The sequence below is a fragment of the Zalophus californianus genome, chromosome 1 (genome assembly GCF_009762305.2).
Source record: "Zalophus californianus isolate mZalCal1 chromosome 1, mZalCal1.pri.v2, whole genome shotgun sequence".
NCBI classification, from domain to species: domain Eukaryota; kingdom Metazoa; phylum Chordata; class Mammalia; order Carnivora; family Otariidae; genus Zalophus; species Zalophus californianus.
Genome location: NC_045595.1, coordinates 215,482,474 through 215,502,833, shown reverse-complemented (window position 1 = coordinate 215,502,833; position 20,360 = coordinate 215,482,474). Strand labels below are relative to the sequence as shown.

Genomic DNA, 20,360 nt, shown 5'->3' with positions numbered 1-20,360 from the left:
AAATTGTATTTTATTATGTAATGTTAATCACCTTACATCACATCATTAGTTTTTGATGTAGCTACTTAAGCTCCGTAACACCCATCACCGGGCTAACCCATCCCCCCCCCCCCAGAACCCTCAGTTTGTTTCTCAGAGTCCATCGTCTCTCATGGTTCAAAGACAGTAGGAAGCGAAAAATGAAAAGAGGGGAATTGGAGGAGGAGACCAACTTTATTACCTTTTTAAAGACCCTGTCTCCAAACACAGCTGCATTCTGAGGTGCTGGGGATTAGTGCTTCCACATATGATTTTGGGGGTGGGCACCATTCAGTCCATAACTGACTCCGTCCTCCCCTTCCAGCCACTGGACACCAACCTCCAGCTGGGGGACTCTGCCACCCTGGGGGCCTGTGGAGGGTGCACAAATTTGGTGCTAGGGCTGCTTGTTGGAGGAGGGACTGGTGGGCACTCCTGGGCACCGCTGGGATGCAGGCTCTCTGTGCGTGAGCCTCGGTGCAGGACCCAGGTTTGGAAGAATGCTTTTGTTGGGCCTTTGCCGTCTGCCAGGTCCTGCTGAGGCTCCCCAACCCCGCTGTGGGACCTAGAAGCGGAATAGGTGTGATCGTGTTCTCCCAGGGGAGCCGGCTGGAGAGGACCTGGCTGCCCCCAGCCTGCGAGGGTCTCTGGGCTTCTCTGGCTGCTCCAGGGGTGGGGGCTGGAGGGGTGGGGCCCCAAGGCCCACGCAGCCGGGGGTCTCCTCACCTGCGCCCTGTGGCCGCCCCTGCCCTGCCGTGGCCGTGTGGGTGCCCGTGTCGGGAGGATGGCAGGCGGGGTCTGGCCTGCCTCTGGGAGGGCGCTGCGGAGTTTTCAGAGTGCCCTGAGAGGTGGGGCAGTTGAACCTCAGGTCTGAGGCGTCTGTGCACTGCTGGGGTAGCCACGTGACAGGAAGCTTGGCAGACTGGAAGTGCCCGACCCATTCAAGACAGTGGTGATCCGGCTGGGCTCTCTGGGTGCAGGGCCCTGGGCTGCTGGCCTGGGCACATCAGTCCTTTGTGAGGAGCCACTGGCCTCGGGCAAGAGCAACTGGGAGAGCTGGGGCTTCGTCGTGACCACTTGCCCTGCAGGGCCAACCACGAACAGCACAGACTTGACCCCTCCCCCCACTCTCCTGCCTGACCAGGCCGGGCTGACCTCTGCCGAGGGCCAGGTCCACCGATGGGGCTGCACACACGACCTCTCTTGTCTTCCTGCTACCTCAAGCTCAGAAGTTGACACGAAGAAATTTAGCAGGTCACCGGGAGAGTCATATGGAGGGTCCCTGGAGGGTCACACGGAGGGTCACTGGAGGGTCACTGGAGGGGCACGTGGAGGGTCACATGGAGGGGCACTGGAGGGGCACATGGAGGGGCACTGAAGGGGCACATGGAGGATCATTGGAGGGTCACTGGAAGGTCATATGGAGGGCCACAGAGGGTCATTTGGAGGGTCACATGGAGGGTCCCTGGAGGGTCACTGGAGGATCACATGGAGGGTCATTGGAGGGTCACTGGAAGGTCATATGGAGGGCCACAGAGGGTCATTTGGAGGGTCACACGGAGGGTCACTGGAGGGTCACATGGAGGGTCATTGGAGGGTCACTGGAAGGTCATATGGAGGGCCACAGAGGGTCATTTGGACGGTCACATGGAGGGTCCCTGGAGGGTCACATGGAGGGTCCCTGGAGGGTCACACGGAGGGTCACTGGAGGGTCACTGGAGAGTCACGTGGAGGGTCACTGGAGGGGCACACGGAGTGTCACAGGAATAACCACCAGGAGGCCCTGGGCCAAGCTGGGATTGGAGCCTGGGCTCACCTGAGTCCACCCCCTGCCCCCGCCACGGGGAGGACTTTTACCCCCTGAGGGCCCTGGTCACATGTGCTGCTTTCAGGGGAGCCGGCCCCCAGCTGGGTAGGGGATCCCTCCTCCTCCACTGTCTGGCTCACAGGGTCTGGCCCCCTTCCTGTGCGGCTCTGTGTTTGCACAGGGACCACAGCCTGTCCCTCCTTGCCATGACCGGTGGTTAATCAGCAGCCCGGCCACCATGGGAGGGCCCTGGTGGGTGGATAAAAGCCCCGCCAGGCACCGGAGGGCAGTGTCCCTCCTCCCCTGTGTCCACCCTGTGAGAGGAAAGCCGGGATCAAGGCCCAGACCATGTCCCAGCTGGTGGAATGCGTTCCCAACTTCTCAGAGGGGAACAACCAGGAGGTGAGGTGCAGGGGGCTAGGCAAGGGGCTCGGGGCAAGGAGAAAGGGGTGTGCTTGGTGTGGGGTTGGGGAGTATCTTCTCTGAAATGGAACCACTTCCTGTCGTCAGCCCACAGGGAGGTGCCGCATGGGCGCAGGGACTCAGAGTGGCTGAGCAGGGGTGAGGAAGAGGCTGTGGGCTGGGCAGTCAGGCAGGGGTCCTGGCCCTGGAGCTGGGCCATAGGGCTGTTGGAAGGTCCCCAAACCTTGTCAGTGGGCTCCCCATGTTACCTATGAGGACACTGAGGCGTAGGGAGTGGGTGCAGGCCCCTGAGGGCCACGGAGCCCCTGCTGCCTCAGAAGGTTCCGGACCCTCATGCCCCGCCCCTAGTGCAGATGCTCCCACTAGGGACTGCTTGGGGGGCTAGGGCCCTGACCCTCTGTGACATTGGCCTCTAGGTCACCTTCTTGGAGCCGCAGCAGTCCCTCCACCAGGGTTTTGATTCCTGCCTCAGTTTCTCCTGGAGGGTGCCACCTGTTTCCCTTTTCTTGGTGACCACGGCCCAGTGATGGGCCTCCCTGGGCTTGCGCTCTTTGAGGAATTCCCAAATGCTCAATACCAGCTCCTTAGGCCCATGTTTGGGTGGTGGTTGGGGGCGGCAGGAGAGGCATGGCCACCTCTGAAGCTCCTGTTCCTTCTTCTAAGTGGGGAAACTGAGGCATAGGGTCGGGCTTTCGTCCCCAGGTGATTGACGCCATCTCTCGCGCCGTGGCACAGACCCCAGGCTGTGTGCTGCTGGATGTGGATGCTGGCCCCTCCACCAACCGCACTGTCTACACGTTCGTAGGGCAGCCCAAGGACGTGGTGGAGGGAGCCCTCAATGCCGCCCGGGTTGCCTTCCAGCTCATTGATATGAGGCAGCACAAAGGTGAGGGGTCCCCCACAGGATGTGGGGGCTGCCTGGACTGCAAGCTTGCCCTGGGAGGACCCCAGAGCCCCCTGAAGGGTCTCAGGCGCAGCCCACAGAGGCTGCTGTGCCAGGCTAAGGTCCGTGGAGACCCCCTCTGTGTTTCAGGGGTTCCCAGGAGTGACTGGCAGTGAGGCTCAGGCGTCCTGTGCAGGCCTAGGGGGCTTGGGGGGCAGGGAGAAAAGACGCAGAAACCGGCCGGGCAACAGCCCTCAAAACCAAACACATCTGCTGTGGCAGGCAGGGTCAAAGGTTGGTGGACACGCCGGGGACAGGTCAGAAGGGCAGGGGCTCTGGCTACTCACAGCGGGGGGGTCAGGCCCATGTGATCCCAGCTGGTAGAGAGTTAGCAAGCCAATCTCAAAGCCAGAGCTCCCAGGGGGAGTGGAGTGGTCAGGGTTTGAGAAGGACGCTCGGTAAGCTGCGGGGGCAGGGAGGGTTGGGTAGTGGGAGCTGGTCAGGACTCCGGCTGCTCAGCTCGGCAGGCGGTGCTGGGCAGTGCGCTCTGTGGCTTAGGAGACGGAGGGGCTTGCCGAGGCCAAAATACTTGGCTGGCTGCTTCTCCCGGGATCCCTGTGGTCAGTGGGACCAGCGGCGTGTGTGGATGGAGGGCAGGGTGGGGGCAGGGAGGGCGGGGTCCACGAGCCCGCTGAGCCCACGCCCACGCCTGGGCCCCCTGGCCTCCCCTTCGTCAGCCGCCTCTCTGTGTAGGGGAGCACCCTCGGATGGGCGCCCTGGACGTGTGCCCCTTCATCCCTGTGAGGGGCGTCAGCATGGATGAGTGTGTGCTCTGTGCCCAGGCCTTCGGTCAGCGGCTGGCCGAGGGGCTGGGTGTGCCAGGTGAGTGCCCCGAAAGGGACACCCCAGGGCAGGGGCTCCCCCTCACTGCACTGCCGCGCCCTCAGTTTCTCTGCAGATAGAAGCCGGGTGCGGTGTGCGCTGTGCCTGGCCGGCCGTTTGGGAGCCGGTGGATGCCGCTTAGCTGCTCCACAAAGTCAAGTCCGTGCTTCCTAATGGAATAGTTTCACCTTGGGGAATTAACCAAATCAAGAAATTATTAACCTGAGACAAATGGGGGGCGTCTACACTCGTGGGGCACGGGCTCAGGCAGATGGGGTGTGTGAGGGCAGGGCCCAAGCCCCACCCCCTGCGGGTACAGGCCAGTGTGTTCCAAGCTCTCACCATTGTCATGGGGACATTGGGGTTGCGATGAGTTTTGTTTTCTTTTCTCTGTGTTTCTTAATTTGTCGGCCTATTTATTGTACAATGAAAATACGCTTTAGAAAGAAAGGTGAACATGCTTCCATCCTGAATGTCTACTTCTAACTCTTAGCATCTCGATGATGGGTTTTTCGGGGGGCATCTGTGCAGGGGGAGCAGTGGGGGGGGCTGCCCTGGCCCTGGGTGGGCAGAGGAGTGTCCATCAGCGATGAGGCGCAGGGAGATGGGAGCCAAGGGAGAGGGGGGTTGGTCCTCCAGGCTGAGGCTGGCAGGAGCGGCTGCCCCGTTTCTCCTCCAGGAGTGGGGGTTCTGGGCGGCCCACCGGCTGGGACCCTGACCAGCCCAGCCCCCTTGCAGTGTACCTTTATGGGGAGGCGGCGCGCACAGCCAGTCGCCGGACCCTGCCTGCCATCCGGGCTGGGGAGTACGAGGCCCTCCCTGAGAAGGTGCGTGTCTCCACCAGGGTGGGCAGGTGGAGGGGCAGACCCTGCAAGGGTGGGTGCCCTCCTCCTTCCCTGACCTTGGCGGGGTGTCCCTCCTGTGAGGGACACCGCAGCCTAGGGTGAGTCTCCCCACAGCTCAAGCAGACCGAGTGGGTGCCTGACTTCGGCCCCAGCTCCTTTGTCCCCAGCTGGGGGGCCACTGTCACGGGGGCACGGAAGTTCCTCATTGCATTCAACATCAACCTGCTCAGCACCAAGGAGCAGGCCCACCGCATCGCCCTCAACATTCGGGAGCAGGGGCGTGGGAAGGACAAGGTGAGCAGCCTCCTGTCCCCACGGGGGCTTGGCACTGTCCCTGAGGAATCCTGAGGGGCTCACGGGAGAGAGTCAGAGGTGGGGTGGTGCTGTGGCGTGGACCTGCTGACCAGCCCAGCCGTGGTGTCCATGACAAGGGGGACGAGGCAGGTGGGGTTCCAGTGTTTGAAGTGGGGGAGCACCTACTTAAAAGACCAGGGCCGCAGGTGGGGTGGAGCTGCTGTTAGAATATTGCAGTCCTTCCGTTCTTCTAGGAAAACAGCTCCTTCTGAGCCCCAGGTGCTCCCAGCACATGGTGTGGGCGAAATGCTGGCCTGAGCCTGGTGCCCTGTGAGCAGGGGCCTCAGTTTCCCTGTGGTGGGCGGGACCCTCTGCAGCTGGCTCAGGGGAGAGCTCTGGAGCGTGAGGAGGGCCGCCAACCAGCCGTCCAGGCAGCACTGCAGGACCTGCAGGCCGTGGTGTCTGTGGGGGGAGGGAGCCCTCCAGCCATCTTACGGGGCAGGGGTCGGGGGGTGGGTGCAAGTGGCTTTCAGTGCAGGTACTAGGAGAGGCTGGGCAGGGCCCAAGCTGGGAAAGACTTTTCCTTTGCAGCCAGGACTCCTGAAAAAGGTTCAGGGCATTGGCTGGTACCTGGATGAGAAGAACCTGGCCCAAGTGTCCACAAACCTCTTGGACTTTGAGGTCACAGCACTGCATACCGTCTACGAGGAGACCTGCAGAGAAGCCCAGGTGAGCAGGGCGCGTGTCCCCTGCTGGCTGGGGTGAAGTCCCTGCAGGTGAGCAGGGCGCGTGTCCCCTGCTGGCTGGGGTGAAGTCCCACCAGGTGAGCAGGGCGGGTGTCCCCTGCTGGCTGGGGTGAAGTCCCACCAGGTGAGCAGGGCGGGTGTCCCCTGCTGGCTGGGGTGAAGTCCCTGCAGGTGAGCAGGGCGGGTGTCCCCTGCTGGCTGGGGTGAAGTCCCACCAGGTGAGCAGGGCGCGTGTCCCCTGCTGGCTGGGGTGAAGTCCCACCAGGTGAGCAGGGCGCGTGTCCCCTGCTGGCTGGGGTGAAGTCTCACCAGGTGAGCAGGGCGCGTGTCCCCTGCTGGCTGGGGTGAAGTCCCACCAGGTGAGCAGGGCGGGTGTCCCCTGCTGGCTGGGGTGAAGTCCCTGCAGGTGAGTAGGGCTGGTCCCCAGGACACCCTTCAGGGCATCTCAAGTCCTGCTCCCCTGGACATTGATGCCACTGGACCTCTGCAGGAGCTGAGCCTGCCAGTGGTGGGCTCACAGCTGGTGGGCTTGGTGCCTCTGAAGGCCCTCCTGGATGCTGCCGCCTTCTACTGCGAGAAGGAGAACCTCTTCATCCTGGAGGAGGAGCTCCGCATCAGGCTGGTGAGCCGGGCCCCGGGTGAGGGGCCAGTGCGGAGGCGGAAGCGAGCCTGACGCTCCGGGAGCAGGCCCGGGGCACCCTGTCTGCCAGCCGGGCCCCACTCCTCCTCCTCCTCTGTCTTAGTGTCTGTGCTTAGATGGCGTCATGCCATTAGCATATCAGGGAACTATGGGAGTTTTTCCTTGTGATCTAGAAGATGTTCAGTCTTGTAAAAGTCCCTCGGAGAGGATGCACGCCACTTCCCCTGTCCCTTCTGGTGTCTGTGCTGGAGGCGCCGGGTTGTGGTGGATATGCGTGCACTCCCGTGTCAGCCCTGTGCCCGCCATGGGGTGCGGGCGTGTGGACCATCCACGAACATTGATGGGTTAGTTAGAAGCTGGTGCCACTGTCCCAAGTGACAACTTTAGCTGGAAGTCCTCCACAAAGAGCACATGAGTGGGTTCTCTGAAAGTGTTTGTCTTTGCTAGTTGGGTTTGTATCTCCTGATTCCGCAAATACATCTGGACTCCTTGCCCTGTTTTCAGGTCTGTGGGGTGTTGGGCGTGGTTCCTTCCAGTTTAATGGAAGAGTCTATTTTTTAGGTATTCTGGTGATTACCTTTATAACTTAATACACTTACCCCTGGTTTTGATTTATTGGTTTTAAAATTTTACCCAAATTTTCAAATATATAATTTGATTTATCAGTTTTTATCAGTACACTGATAGCCTGCTATGGAAGCGAGAAAATAAACCTACTTAGCATTTACTCACATCTTTTCTTCCTTCTCTATTTCCTGATTTTTTTTTTTTTTTGAGTTACAGTAGTTTTTAGTGGGGGTGGGAGTTCTTTTGGTTGTTAATTTTTTTGAATGTTTTCTTTTGTAGTAAAATACACAATGTGAAATTGGCATCTTAACCATCTTTTAGGTATGCAGTTGGCGATATTAAGTACATCATAATGTTATGCAGCCCTCATAACCCAGGATGGGCTTTTCTGTGTCTGCAAAGAACACCATTAGGGTTCTGATAAGGACTGCACTGATTCTGTGCGTTGCTTTGGGGAGTACGGCCATCTTAACAGTAGAAGTGTTCTAATCCATGAACATGGGCTTTCCATTTATTTACATTTTCTTTATTTCAGCAATGTTTTGTAGTTTTTATTGTACAAGTCTTTTAATCCTTGGTTAAGTTAATTAAGTCCTAACTATTTTATTCTTCTTGATGCTATTATAAATGGAATTGTTTTTGCAATTTTTTTTTCAGAGTGCTCATTGTTAGTGTATAGAAACGCACTGACTTTTGGTGTTGACTTCATATCCTGCTTCCTCGCTGAATTCATTTATTAGTTCTAGGTGGTTAAATTATTAAGTTTAAATAATATACTTAAATCCTTTTGCTCTTTATCCCTGTTAGACAGTGTCTGTTGACTCTTGGTGAAGACGGACAAGAATATTAGTGTGCTCCTGTGAGTGGTCATCATCGCAGCTCTTGATTTAAATTGTTATTCGCTATTTTCACGTTGTCAAATTTATGACATTTACCTTCTGTAAATGTTCCACATGTCTTAAATACCCACAGATATTTAACCTTAGCTCTGTACACAGGTGAAGTCATCTCTGTTCCTACTTGTCTGTCTGTTGCCCGAATCTCACAGTCAAGCAAATTTTTTAAAGAAAGGCTCATGGTGCTTTACTCTGTGGGATATGGCATGTCTGGCCACGTCTTTCTGTGAATTTGTTCTTTCAAGATAGTTGGACAATCAAAATCCCAAGTCACTTGTTTTCACCTGAGAATATGGCAAACATATCTTTTTTTTTTTTTTAAGATTTTACTTATTTATTTGTCAGAGAGAGCACAAGCACACAGCGGGGGAGTGGCAGGCAGAGGGAGAGAGAGAGAGCACGCACACGAGTAGGGGGAAGGGCAGAGGGAGAAGCAGCCTCCCGCCTGAGCAGGGAGCCCGATGCGGGGCTCCATCCCAGGACCCCGGGATCATGACCTGAGCCGAAGGCAGACGCTTAACCGACTGAGCCACCCAGGCACTCCTGCAAACTATCTTTACCATCTTCCGAAATCACATGTCCCTTGGGGAGGTCTAAGTCGGCCTGGTTATCTCCCCATCTCCAGGGACTTGTTTTACGCCCTGATGCCTGAAGTCCCCTTGTATTCACTGTGGTTTTCTCCAGCCTAGCTTCTAAGTGACTGATACAGTTTATGGCCAGGTCTGTTCTCTTTCGATCTGTTACAAAATTTTGTGTAAATTTTTTATGTTGATGTACACAGCAAAGGTGTAGGAATGGTCCCAGGAGCCTCCTCACGAGCTCCAGATTCTCCAATTATTTGCATCCGCCCCATTTGCTATATCATTCCCTCTCTGTATCCACGCATAGTCATATATTTTTTTTGGACCACTTCAGAGTAGGTTAAAGACATTGTACCATTTTACCTCAAATTTATTCAGGTTTTATTTCTTAAGAACAAGGACATTTCTTTTGCACAACCCTAGTACAATGATCAAAATCAGGAAATTCAACATTAATACTGTTCTAGTATCTCATCTACAGGCCACAATCAAATTATGCCAATGTCTCCGTAATCCCCATTATAGCCACTTATCCTCTCAGCCCAGGGTCCAGTCTGATGACAGTCCTTTTCTGCCATGTCTTCTATTGCCTTTAATTGGGAGCAGCTCCTTGTGCTCTTGCTCTTCAATGATGTTGACATAGTTTAAAAGGACAGGAAGTTGTTTTGTGCAGCATCTCATGACTACTGGGTTGTGGGCTTCTGACGGGAGCAGGGCACACGGGACGTGCTGTCCTCAGAGTGCGGGGTCGGGGGGGGACACTCACTCTCCCTGTTGCCTGGGGTCCTTGGTTCAAGCTGCTGTTATTCGCTGCAGTGTTTTTCCTTTTGTAGTGAGTGCTGTGTGGGAGGTACTGTAACAATATGTAGATACCCCGTTTCTCTTGAAATTCCAGCCATAAGTTTTAGCAGCCTGTAACGGGTTTCTAACTTTACCCTTTTTCTTTAAGAAAATGCTTTCATTTTTTTCCCCCTCAGGAAACAGAATTTATTCACAAAGTTTAAAAAGTAATGTGTACAAGTATTAACCAATGCATATTTTTATCTATGTTACAAATATTAAAAAATGCCTTAACTAGTTTCAATGCACTGTCTTTACAGATATGTGGCTTTTTAAAAATTCTTTATTTAAATTCATTTTAGTTAACATATAGTGTATTGTTAGGTTCAGGGGTAGAATTTAGTGATTCATCAGCTGTGTGTAACACCCAGTGCTCATTCTATCACAGGCCCTCCTTAATGCCCGTCACCCAGTTACCCCATCTCCCCACCCACCTCCCCTCCAGAAACCCTCAGTTCGTTTCCTATGATTAAGAGTCTCTTATGGTTTGTCTCCCTATTTTCATCTTATTTTATTTTTCTTTCCCTTCTCCTAAGCTCCTCTGCTTTGTTTCTTAAATTCCACATATGAGTGAAATCATATGGTATTTGTCTTTCTCTGATTGACTTATTTCACTTAGCATAATACGCTCTAGCTCCATTCATGTTGTTGCAAATGGCAAGATTTCATTCTTTTTGGTGGCTGAGTAATATTCTATTGTATATATATACCACATCTTCTTTATCCATTCATGTGTTGATGGACATCTGGGCTCTTTCCATACTTTGGCTATTGTGGACATTATTGCTATAAACATTGGGGTGTAGGTGCCCCTTCGGATCACTCATTTGTATCTTTGGGGTAAATACCTAGTAGGGCAATTGCTGGGTCATTGAGTAGTTCTATTTTCAACTTTTTAAAGAACCTCCATACTGTTCTCCAGAGTGGTGGCACCAGCTTGCATTCCCACCAACAGTGTAGGAGGGTTCCCCTTTCTCCACATCCCCGCCAACATCTGTCGTTTCCTAACTTGTTAATTTTAGCCATTCTGACTGGTGTGAGGTGGTATCTCATTGAGGTGTTGATTTGTACTTCCCTGATGCTGCCTGATGTTGAACAGTTTTTCATGTGTCTGTTGGCCATTTGGATGTCTTCTTTGCAGAACTGTCTGTTCATGTCTTCTGCCCATTTCTTGATTGGATTATTTGTTCTCTGGGTGTTGAGTTTGATAAGTTCTTTATAGATTTTGGATACTAGCCCTTTATCTGATAAAACATTTGCAGATATCTTCTCCCATTCTGTCGGCTGTCTTTTGGTTTTCTCCACTGTTTCCTTTGCTGTGCAAATCTTTTTATCTTGATGAAGTCCCAATAGTTCATTTTAACTTTTGTTTCCCTTGCCTTTGGAGACGTGTCTAGCAAGAAGTTGCTGCCTGTTTTCTCCTCTAGGATTTTAATGGCTTCCTGTCTCACATTTAGGTCTTCCATCCATTTTGAGTTTATTTTTGTGTGTGGTGTAAGAAAATGGTCCAGTTTCATTCTTCTGCATATGGCTGTCCAATTTTCCCAACACCATTTGTTGAAGAGACTGTCTTTTTTCCATTGGACGTTCTTTCCTACTTTGTCAAAGATAAGTTGATCATAGAGTTGAGGGTCCATTTCTGGGCTCTCTATTCTGTTCCATTGATCTATGTGTCTGTTTTTGTGCCAGTACCATACTAAAAAAAAAAAAAAAGAAAAGAAAATCCTTTCATCTCTCCCACATTTATTTATTCCTTATTAATGTGTTTGATGCTCTCCTGTACTTAACATGTTGTTTTATATTCTTTATCTGAAAGTTCTGATATCTGCCGTCTCTGAAGGTCTGACTTTGCAAATTGCTGCGTCTGTTGACTTTCTCATGGTGACTTGCTTCTTCACGTGTTTTGTGATTTTTGATTGTACATGCATGTTCTTTGCAAATTGATCTGTGGTAATTCTTGGACACCTGGGTTTAAAGTTTGGATTTGCCTCTGTTAGGTCTTGGGTACATGATCACACAGGGCCCCCCAGACTCAGTCTTTTGCTTGGAGCTTTAGAACTATTCAGGTAGAGGGTTCTATGTGAACTGTGGCCCACATCCCCTCAGCGTGGCTTGTGGTTATAATTCCAGGAAGGGTTTCTCCTGCTTCACCAAAGGGAAGGCAGAAACTGAGGAGTACCCCAATTACATCTTTCAGTGCTTTTTGTTTTTTTAATCCTAGTTCATCCTTGGAAAGGTCACCTTTCAGGGGCCTGCAGTCTGACCCTCATTCTTCAGGACTTGAGACCTCCCTGCTCATGAGGGGCTGCCTGAGGCTCTCAGATGTCCCAGGGTGGACCCAGCATTAGGGTGAGCAGGCCTGTCTGGTTCCCTTTCTGGTCATTTCTGGCCTTGAATGAGCACCTTTACTTCCTGCCAGCTTAGCCAGGCATTTAAATTCATGTTTAAATTTCTGTTTGTCTTTCTGAGGTCTTCTGTGCCAGGAGGGCTTTGCTTTATTGCTTGCTGAAGACTCTCAGGTGGGCTCTCAATTTTAGTATATGTGCTGCCGAGGCGAGCACTCAGGTGGGCTCTCAGGAGGCACTTTTGCCCATCTCCATGTCCTCGGGGAGACCTCTCGGCCACCCCCACCCCCGGGACTCTGCTGGCTTGTTTCTGTCAAGGACCACCTGTCACTTTCCAGTTTTCTAGAAAGTGTCAGCCTGCTTGGCTCAGAACGCGCTGGATTGTGCCACTGGCACATAGCACCATAAAGTGTTTTGAGTATTTTTGGTGGAAAGAATTCTAATCTTAAATGGAGATTTTTTTCCAACTTTATTTTGAATTTAAGTAAAATCCATTTTGCCTCATATATGTTTAGGTCAATCAGGCAGCTCCCGGGCTTTAAAAGTTGTGAGAACTGACACCCAAAGAATTAGGAATCTTGTGCAAAGGTGTAGTTTTGTGGGTCCCTTTCCGTGATGGGCTCAGTGTGTGGTGTTGTCTGTGGGACGCACGTGGCTTAGAACGAGGGCACCTCCTCTCTCTGGGTCCCGGTTTCCCTGTGGGGGAAGATGGGTGGGTGGATGTGTCAGGGAGTCTGTGGGGGGCCTGCTCTGGGCTGGGGGCTTTCCCAGAAGCCAGCAGTCACAAGCTTGTGGTGGGTATGTGGCCAGCTATGCCTGGCTCCCCACACAAAGGTGGGTCAGAGCAGGGACACCACCGTGACCTCAGGGGGACCCCACCATTCAGTGGCCTGCCTCGGGTGGGGGGGCCGAGCTGGCTCATCATCACCAGCCCCTCTTTCCAGGTGGTGAGCAGGCTGGGCCTGGACTCTCTGTCCCCCTTCAACCCTAAGGAGCGGATCATCGAGTGAGCACCTCCCCTACCCCCACAGAGACCTGCCTCAATCCTTCCAGAGCCTTCTGTGTAGCCACTTATTCATCAGTAAAACCAGGGTGTCTGTGCCGGTCATGAGGCTGGGGGCCAGTTGGGGGAACACAGTGAGACCCCAACAAGGTCCCACCATATCGTCATGGGGGCTTATGTGTGGTCAGGGCCACTCTGCACACTGGGACTGTGTCCCCTCCCCCGTGTGTGGGGAGAGGCCTGGGGTCAGCGATCAGGGTCTGAACCAGCCCTGCCCTCACAGCCTGGCAGTGGTGACCCTGGACCCTGCCCTCCATTCCCTGTCCCCCAAAGCCCCATCCCCTGTCCCTAGCCCTGCACAACCCAGGATGCATCCCCTGTCCTGGCCCTAGGGCCTCCCCACCCCGAGCCTCGCTGAGCCGACCCCTCCCCACAGGTACCTGGTCGCTGATGGTGGGCCTGGGCAGAGCCTGGTGGACAAGCCCCTGCGTGCCTTTGTCCGTGAGGTGGGCGCCCGCTCCGCAGCCCCAGGGGGTGGCTCTGTGGCAGCGGCCAGTGCAGCCATGGTGAGTGCGAAACGAGAGGCAAGGGGTGAGGACAGGGCCGAGGGCGCCTGGCCTGTGGTCCCGAGTCACATGCACAGCACATCTCTTGCCCAGGGCGCTGCGCTGGCCTCCATGGCCGGCCTGATGACCTATGGGCGGCGGCAGTTTGAGCACCTGGATACAACCATGCGGCGCCTGATTCCGCCCTTTCATGCGGCCTCGGCTGAGCTGACCAAGCTGGTAGACGCTGATGCCCGGGCCTTCCAGGCGTACCTGGTAAGTGCTCAGAGGGCCCACCACCAGCCTGTGGGCAGCCCCGAGTGAGATGGGGTCAGCAGACAGTGGGGGGCGTCCTGGGGAGAGAGAGCTCCCCCAGGGTCATAGGGAACTGGCACAGAGGGTAGGGGCTGTTGCAAGCTCAGGTGTCTGGAAAACAGGGGAGGTTGGAGGGAGGGGATGGTGGTCTGGCTGCTATGGGCCCTCCCCTGACTATGAAAGGCTGAGTTCAGGGGTTCTCAGGGTTTGGCCCAGGCGTGGCCCCACGCTCACATCCACAGCAGCGGGAGCGTGGGGTGGGAGGGAGAGAGGGTCCACCCAGGCTCAGCACCCCTGCCCCAGCTACCCTGAGTCTTGGAGTTGGGTCGGCGCCCCGACCTACAGATGCTGGAGGAAGGCCAGGTTCCCAGAGAAGGGCTCACATCCAGGACGGACAGGCCACAGAAATCCTAAAAGAAGAGCCAGTGACTGATGGTCTCAGAGGCTGGAGAAGACATTCCAGCCAGAAGACAAAGAGAGGACCATGGAGAGAGCTGGGAGCTCTTCACACGATGTGACAGGCCGGTCAAGTTGGAATCGGCTCGCCCACCCAATAGGGAGTCTGTGCATCAGGCGGTGGGCGCCAGAGAAGGGGCGTAGCTCAGAACCGAGGGCAGGGGATGGAGTACTCGCAGGAAGATCCGAGACGTGAGTCCAGACCAAGCCCTGCTGTGCGTCTGTGTCCCAGAGCAGTTCATGGTGGAAGGACCAGGTCGATGCATGAGCTCACAGCCACCAGCCACCCCACAGGCTTCAGGGCAGAGCCGCCTCGCGGGCCGGACTGCGCTGAAGGGAAGTCAGGGCTCCGACGACCACCGGTGGCCTCCAGGGCACGCCGTGCACCTCCGAGTGAAGACTGTATCCAGATGGGGACAATCAGAGTCTCACCTAAATAAGTTACCATCTGGAGCTAAAGTTCATGTCCTCTGGGCGGGAGGTATAGATACTGGTCATCTTTTTCCATTTGTGTTTTTACACTTAAATTTCATTTATTTGCTATTTAAAGTAGGTAAAACCTTCAGGCAGTTCAGAATTCACAGGACAGAAGAGTAGTGGGTGAGAAGTCTCTGTGCTCTGCCCCCCGCTATACCCCTGCACATCCCAAACAGGCACAATTTCTAGGGCAAGCATCCGGAGATGTTTATTTATATTGGTGTAGATCCAATTTTCCTTTTTCTCCTCATTTCTTACACAAATGGCATCATATGTGTTCTTAGTTTGCCTCTTGGGCTCGTCCCTTGACGTTCTATTAGAGATCTTTCTACATTGGTGCACACACCCCAGTTGCTAGTACAGATCTGCCCTGACTTACGGTGGAGTAATGACCGACAAACCCATCGTAAACTGAAAATACCGTAGGTTGAAAATGCATTTACTACACCCAGCCGGCGGCACCTCACAGCTTAGCCTGGCCCGCCTTCAGCTGCTGAGCACACTTGCGTTGGCCGACAGCTGGGCAGAACCACTTGCACACGGCCTGTCTCACAAGAGAGTGTTGAATAGCTCCTGTAACTGACCGAATACCGTACCCAAAGTGACCAGCGGAACGGCTGTGCGACCGCGGGCCTGCGCAGCCCCAGGACAGGGCCGCACACCGCTAGCCTGGGCAGAGACCCACACCCCACACTCCAAGCACTGGTTCTCCTGACTGCATGTCCCTTTCACACCACCACGAAGTCAAAGTATCTGATGTCGAACCCGTGTAAGTCGGGGACTGTCTGTACCGTGTAGACGTCTGGATCGCAGCACCTTTGGCCAACTCCACGGGGGGATCGTAGGCCTCTTCGTCTGCACCTGGGTTGCCTCTGTGTGAACACCTCTGGTGTCCGTCACCAGGCATACGGTGGGCAGCCTGTGGGAGTGATTCATAGAAGGACTTGCTGCCAAGTGGCCCTTGGAGGGCTGCATGGATGGGGCTCCACGGTCCAAATCTGAGGGCTCCTTCCCGGACTCCATGCCATGGACGTGGCAGTCACACGTGGTCTGCATCTCCAAGCTGCTCACTGTGCGCGGCAGGGAGCGTTTCTCAGGCTCCGCACAGCGGTGTTGTGCGCCTTTCGGAAAAGCAAGGCTCCCCTCCTTCCCGGAGCTCCCGGACTGCAGGCTACACTCGGAACTCGGGCGGGCAGCTTCTGGCGGAGGTCGTGCCGGTTCCTGACGGAGCAGCTTTGAGTTTTCCATCCTTGAACCCAGAGTCTCCCAGCTCTTCCCCGGGGCTCGTGTCTCAGTTTACAGGGCCTCCCCCGGTAAGTTACTGAGCTTCTCCCACGGTGCTTCCCAGACTCCTGTGCTCTGATGACCTTCAGACATGGAGGGGCTTTTAGGGGGGAAGCACCAGTTTAAGTATAAACACAGAACATTTCAGGCTAACCACTAGAGATTAGAAATAAGGCGAATAAGTAGAAAACAACTGGAAGGAAGTAGAAAAACAAAAATCTAATCAGAAGGCAGGGGAGAAAAGAAAGATGACCGGCAAAGGTGTCTGGTTCAGAGCCTGAAATGCAACTCGGAGACGCACAGTCGAAAGCCACACGCATGAGGGGAACGAGGTGCTTTACCCTTCCTGGGGCAACAAGAAGATGGAGATCTGAAGAAGCAAGCATCCTCATCTTGGGCCAAATCGCTTCCCAAATGAGGAAGCGATTTCCAGCTGGGGAAAAGCAAAGCTTGCGATAACCTAACTGCAGGTGGGCGGGCTCCTCTGCTGGGTGCAGCCGTGACCATGGAAAGGACAGGCCTGACTGAAACCAGCCCTGTTCCGCCTGGCGGAGACCCCGAGCACCCGGTCAGGCTGCCTCGCGGACAGGACGAATGCCCCCCTGTGTGAGGACTGCTGTGGGGCTGCACGCGGGAGACTGGGGGGAGGTGTGCGCCGCCCCAGCGGCCCAGGCAGCCCCTGGGGAACTTGGGATGGTTTCGTCCACCAGCAGGAGTAGGGGTGCTGACCCGGCGGGCTCAGGCGGGCCGGGGCCCCCTTGCTCTCAGGCATGCTGACAGAAGCGTCGACTTTTGGATGGAGATTTAGCCGAATCCAGGATGGACACATTCCCTACCTGGCCAGGCCCTTGGCCCTTGCAGGCGGGCAGGGTGGGGCCTGGGTGTGTGAGGGACAGGCCTGGGCAGACGCAGGGGCGCGGATGGGGGGCTGTCCAGGGCAGCGACCAGCGTGACCACTGTGGAGGAGGGCCTGAGCTGGTTCAGGCGGGAGGGGGAGTGGGGCACACACCCCTAACCCCGAGGCCGAGGGCTGTGTCTTGTGTCACAGGCAGTGCCTGGAGCCCGTGCTGTATGAGGGGACGCCCAGCCCCTGGGTGTGGACACTGCCCAGACTCTCCATGTGGCCCCGGGGTACGGCCACTGCTCACCCCACGTTCTGTGATTTCTTCTGGCAGGAAGCCACGAAGCTGCCTACCAACACACCTGAGGAGAGGGACAGGTGAGTGCCACAGTGGCCGTGGGGGAGGTGCCACCCCAGACGGTGGACGCCCAGGCATTTGACCTTGGAGCCATCTAACCCACCCTGTGGGGGTGTGTTTGTCCCTGTTGTCGCCCCGCTGTTCTGTCTGCTGGGGTGGAGCTGGGGGGGCAGTCCAGGTGGCCCCTGGGTGCCCTGGGCTCTGACCATCGACCTGCTTGGATTCAGGCGTGCGACAGCCCTGCAGGAAGGGCTGAGGCGGGCGGTAGCTGTGCCCCTGGCGCTAGCAGAGACGGTGGCCTCGCTGTGGCCGGTGCTGCAGGAGCTGGTGCAGTGTGGGAACCTGGCCTGCCGGTCGGACCTGCAGGTACGGGAGCGGGGGCTCGGCCTCCTGCTGCAGGGGGAGCAGCGTGGAGGGTCCAGGGACATTTATGGAGCCAGCCCAGACAAGAGCGCTTGGCAGAGGCCTTGGCCAGTCTCAGCCAGCAGAGCCCATTGGTTTATCCCGTTTTAAGAGTGGAAAGTAAGGATTTCATTTAAGCTTGCATGGCAGAGAGGCAGAAGAAACTCAACCGTACCTCGAGTCCACCCCTAAGCCCCATCCCCCAGACCCTCCTGGTGACCCCATCTCCTCCCGCTCCCTTGTTCTCTCCTCTTCCCTCCTGCTCATGGCCTCTCATCCTTCGGAAAACCCCTACACCAGCTCACAGAGGTGCACCTGTCGCCCTGTCCATAGCCCGTGGTGGAGGGCTCAGGGTTGGGGACATGGAGTGGGCGCTGAGATTTCTCAGCCCATCCTGATCACCACAGCTGTAGGGCTTTACAAGAAAGACACCTGTTCTCAGTGTCTGTCCTGAGGCTCCAGACAAGCGTCCCCTCCTTCCCTGGGGAGGCGGCCATGTGCCGTCTGGGCACAAACGGCCTGCCGTTCTGGGTTCGTCCCTGAGCCCATGCTCCCACCTGCTCTCCCCACCCTGTGGCCTGCATGTGGGAAGCCAGGAGGTGACTCAGGAGCATTGGCTGTAGGCTGGGCCCGAGGCTGGTGTGCCGGGAGGCCTCACCTCCCCCAGGGCTTCATTTTCTGTGCTCAGAGGTGGAAGGCTGTGGTTGTTCTCTCTGTCTGGAAGGGCCAGGCCGGAGCCCACCCTTCTGCACGTCCACTGCTGGGGCCTCTACAGACAGGCTGGCCCTGGGCCTCCTGGGGACCCCCAGGTGCTCAGTGCACCATCCTTACTGATGAAGTGTGAGAGGCCCTGGCTGTGGCCCTGGGTGGTGGAGAGGGCAGTGTGAGCCACCTGGGTCACGGATGGCCAGCTCCGCTCCTGGCACCTGTTGCAGGTGGCGGTCAAGGCCCTGGAGACGGGCATGTTTGGTGCATATTTCAATGTGCTCATCAACCTGAAGGACATCACCGACAATGCATTTAAGGACCAGGTGAGCAGGAGGCCCACAGGGGCCGGGCCCTGCAGCGGGACCCGGAGGTTGCCCTCAGGGCTATGGTTCCGCAGTGTGCGCCTGGGGGAAGTGTCCATCTGCTGAGATGTTCTTTGGCCTCTGCGGTGGCTGTTGTCCTACCAGGGAGTTCTGGAGTTGGGGGGCTAGGCATCGTCTGTGCCTCCACCTTCTAATGGCTGGGGGGCTGGGGAGCCATCGGGATTGGGGGCCCCCGTGCCCTCGACCCTGAACCTGCCCACCATGTTCACCTGCCCAGCGGGGCCACCCAGGGCTGAGGCACCCAAGGTAGGCCCTTACACTGACAGCACGGGGCCTCAAAGAACAGTCGCCAAACCACGAAATGGCCTTAGCTTCAGCATTTGTTATAATTTCATTGTTACTGCTATCGAGGTACATTTGAGGAATATACAAGTCACCATTTTAGAGTGTACCACTCAGGGCATTTTGCACACTCACAATGTGTGACCACCACCTCTGTCATGTTCCAGAACATTCTCATTGTCCCAAAGGAAGCCCCCCACCCATTAGAAGACCCCCGTTTCCCTGCCTCCAGCCCCGGACACCACCCATCTGCCTCTGATTCTGTGATAATCTTTAAAAACTAACAGCTCAGAATGAAGGCCTTTTCAGGGACTGAGCTTGGCCCCTTAAGGGAAGTCACTGTCTACCATGTAACCACAGTGTGTTGACTTAAAGGATAGGCTGCATGAACCCCCTCTGGGCTCAGGGCCACAGTCCTGCCCTCTGCAGTTGTGGCTAACATGGGAAGACCAAGAGGGTGGGGGGCCTGGGCCTGGCTGTCCTCAAATCTCAGGACAGACAGAGGGACTCTCTCATCCTTGCTGAGAGGCCTGCAAGGAGTTAGGGGTCCCCAGGTCAGGGGCTTGGGATCACCCCGGAGAGGACAGGCAACGTAGCATGGCCAGAGGGCACAGGGAGGTGGCAGGGGTCCAGGGTTGGTGGGGGTGGGCTGCAGGGGCAGACTGATGTCTGGGCCTGTGTCTGTCAGACCCACCAGCACATCTCCAGCCTCCTGCAGGAAGCCAAGACCCAGGCAGCCCTGGTGCTGGAGCGCCTGGAGGCCCGGCAGGAGTGACGGCAGGTGGGGAGACCGCGCGGACTCCACAGCCCTTGGTGCCCCTCCCCCTTCCTGGCAGCCTCCAGACACAGTCCCCGTGGGGTCCAGAGTGGGCTGGGGGGGGAGTCAGGGGTCCGCTTGGTGGCGGAGTCACACCCCCATCACTTGCAGCTTTTAGTAAAGTCATGACCCACCAGTGCCTGTGTAGTGTGTTTGGAGCTGGAAGAAGGGAAGGGCCAAGCTAAGTGGGCAGGATGGGGGACTCGAGATGAGTGAGCATGGGGAGAGGTGGTCAGAGGAAATGGGGGTGCTGCATGGGGGTGACACACTGGTTCCCGGGTTCCACAGATGTGTGTGAGATGCCCCTGGAGCCTGAGCCAAGCCACAGGTCACTGGGAGATGTGGGGGCTATGGGTAGGGTTCGGGGCAGGCGTCTGGGGTTCAGTGGCCCTGGGGTCATGCATGGGACAGAAGCCCCACACCAGATAGCAGGGCTCCTCCATCATGTCTCAGGAAGGAGGTGTGGCCGGTACTGCCTGATGCTGTGGGGGTGGCCGGGCAGGTGAGGATGAGGAGGAACAGGGTGCCGGGAGTTCCTGGGGAGGGGATGAGTTCCCTTGATCTGGCTGGGAGGTGACAAAGCATGAGACCCAGGGGTCCCAGGAGGGATGGACCCTGGCCACAGACTTCTCTCACAGTGGAAGCTCAGGGGGCCGAGGCTCAGTGATGGGGGTCTCAGGAGGACAGCTCCCCCATCTCCCAGCCCACAGCCCCCCTGCCTG

At 56.0% G+C, this 20,360-nt stretch overlaps 1 protein-coding gene across 1 annotated transcript; it reads left to right on the top strand.

Moving 5' to 3' along the window:
* Positions 1–2,003: 2,003 nt before the first annotated feature.
* FTCD (formimidoyltransferase cyclodeaminase) lies at positions 2,004–19,774 on the top strand. Its single transcript, XM_027585607.1, has 14 exons — positions 2,004–2,227; positions 2,951–3,134; positions 3,885–4,013; positions 4,752–4,840; positions 4,973–5,152; positions 5,744–5,881; positions 6,389–6,520; positions 12,712–12,773; positions 13,207–13,336; positions 13,430–13,591; positions 17,023–17,066; positions 17,274–17,412; positions 18,384–18,479; positions 19,510–19,774. The coding sequence occupies exons 1-14, from the start codon at positions 2,174–2,176 to the stop codon at positions 19,594–19,596; spliced, it is 1,626 nt and encodes a 541-aa protein (XP_027441408.1). The 5' UTR covers positions 2,004–2,173; the 3' UTR covers positions 19,597–19,774.
* Positions 19,775–20,360: the final 586 nt, after the last annotated feature.

Excerpts from the sequence above, each read along its gene's own strand:
- FTCD (XM_027585607.1), top strand. The coding sequence starts at position 2,174 with ATGTCCCAGCTGGTGGAATGCGTTCCCAACTTCTCAGAGGGGAACAAC. Across the intron at positions 5,153-5,743 it reads AGGGGCGTGGGAAGGACAAG|CCAGGACTCCTGAAAAAGGT; the intron begins GTGAGCAGCCTC and ends TTTCCTTTGCAG. Across the intron at positions 12,774-13,206 it reads CCTAAGGAGCGGATCATCGA|GTACCTGGTCGCTGATGGTG; the intron begins GTGAGCACCTCC and ends CCCTCCCCACAG.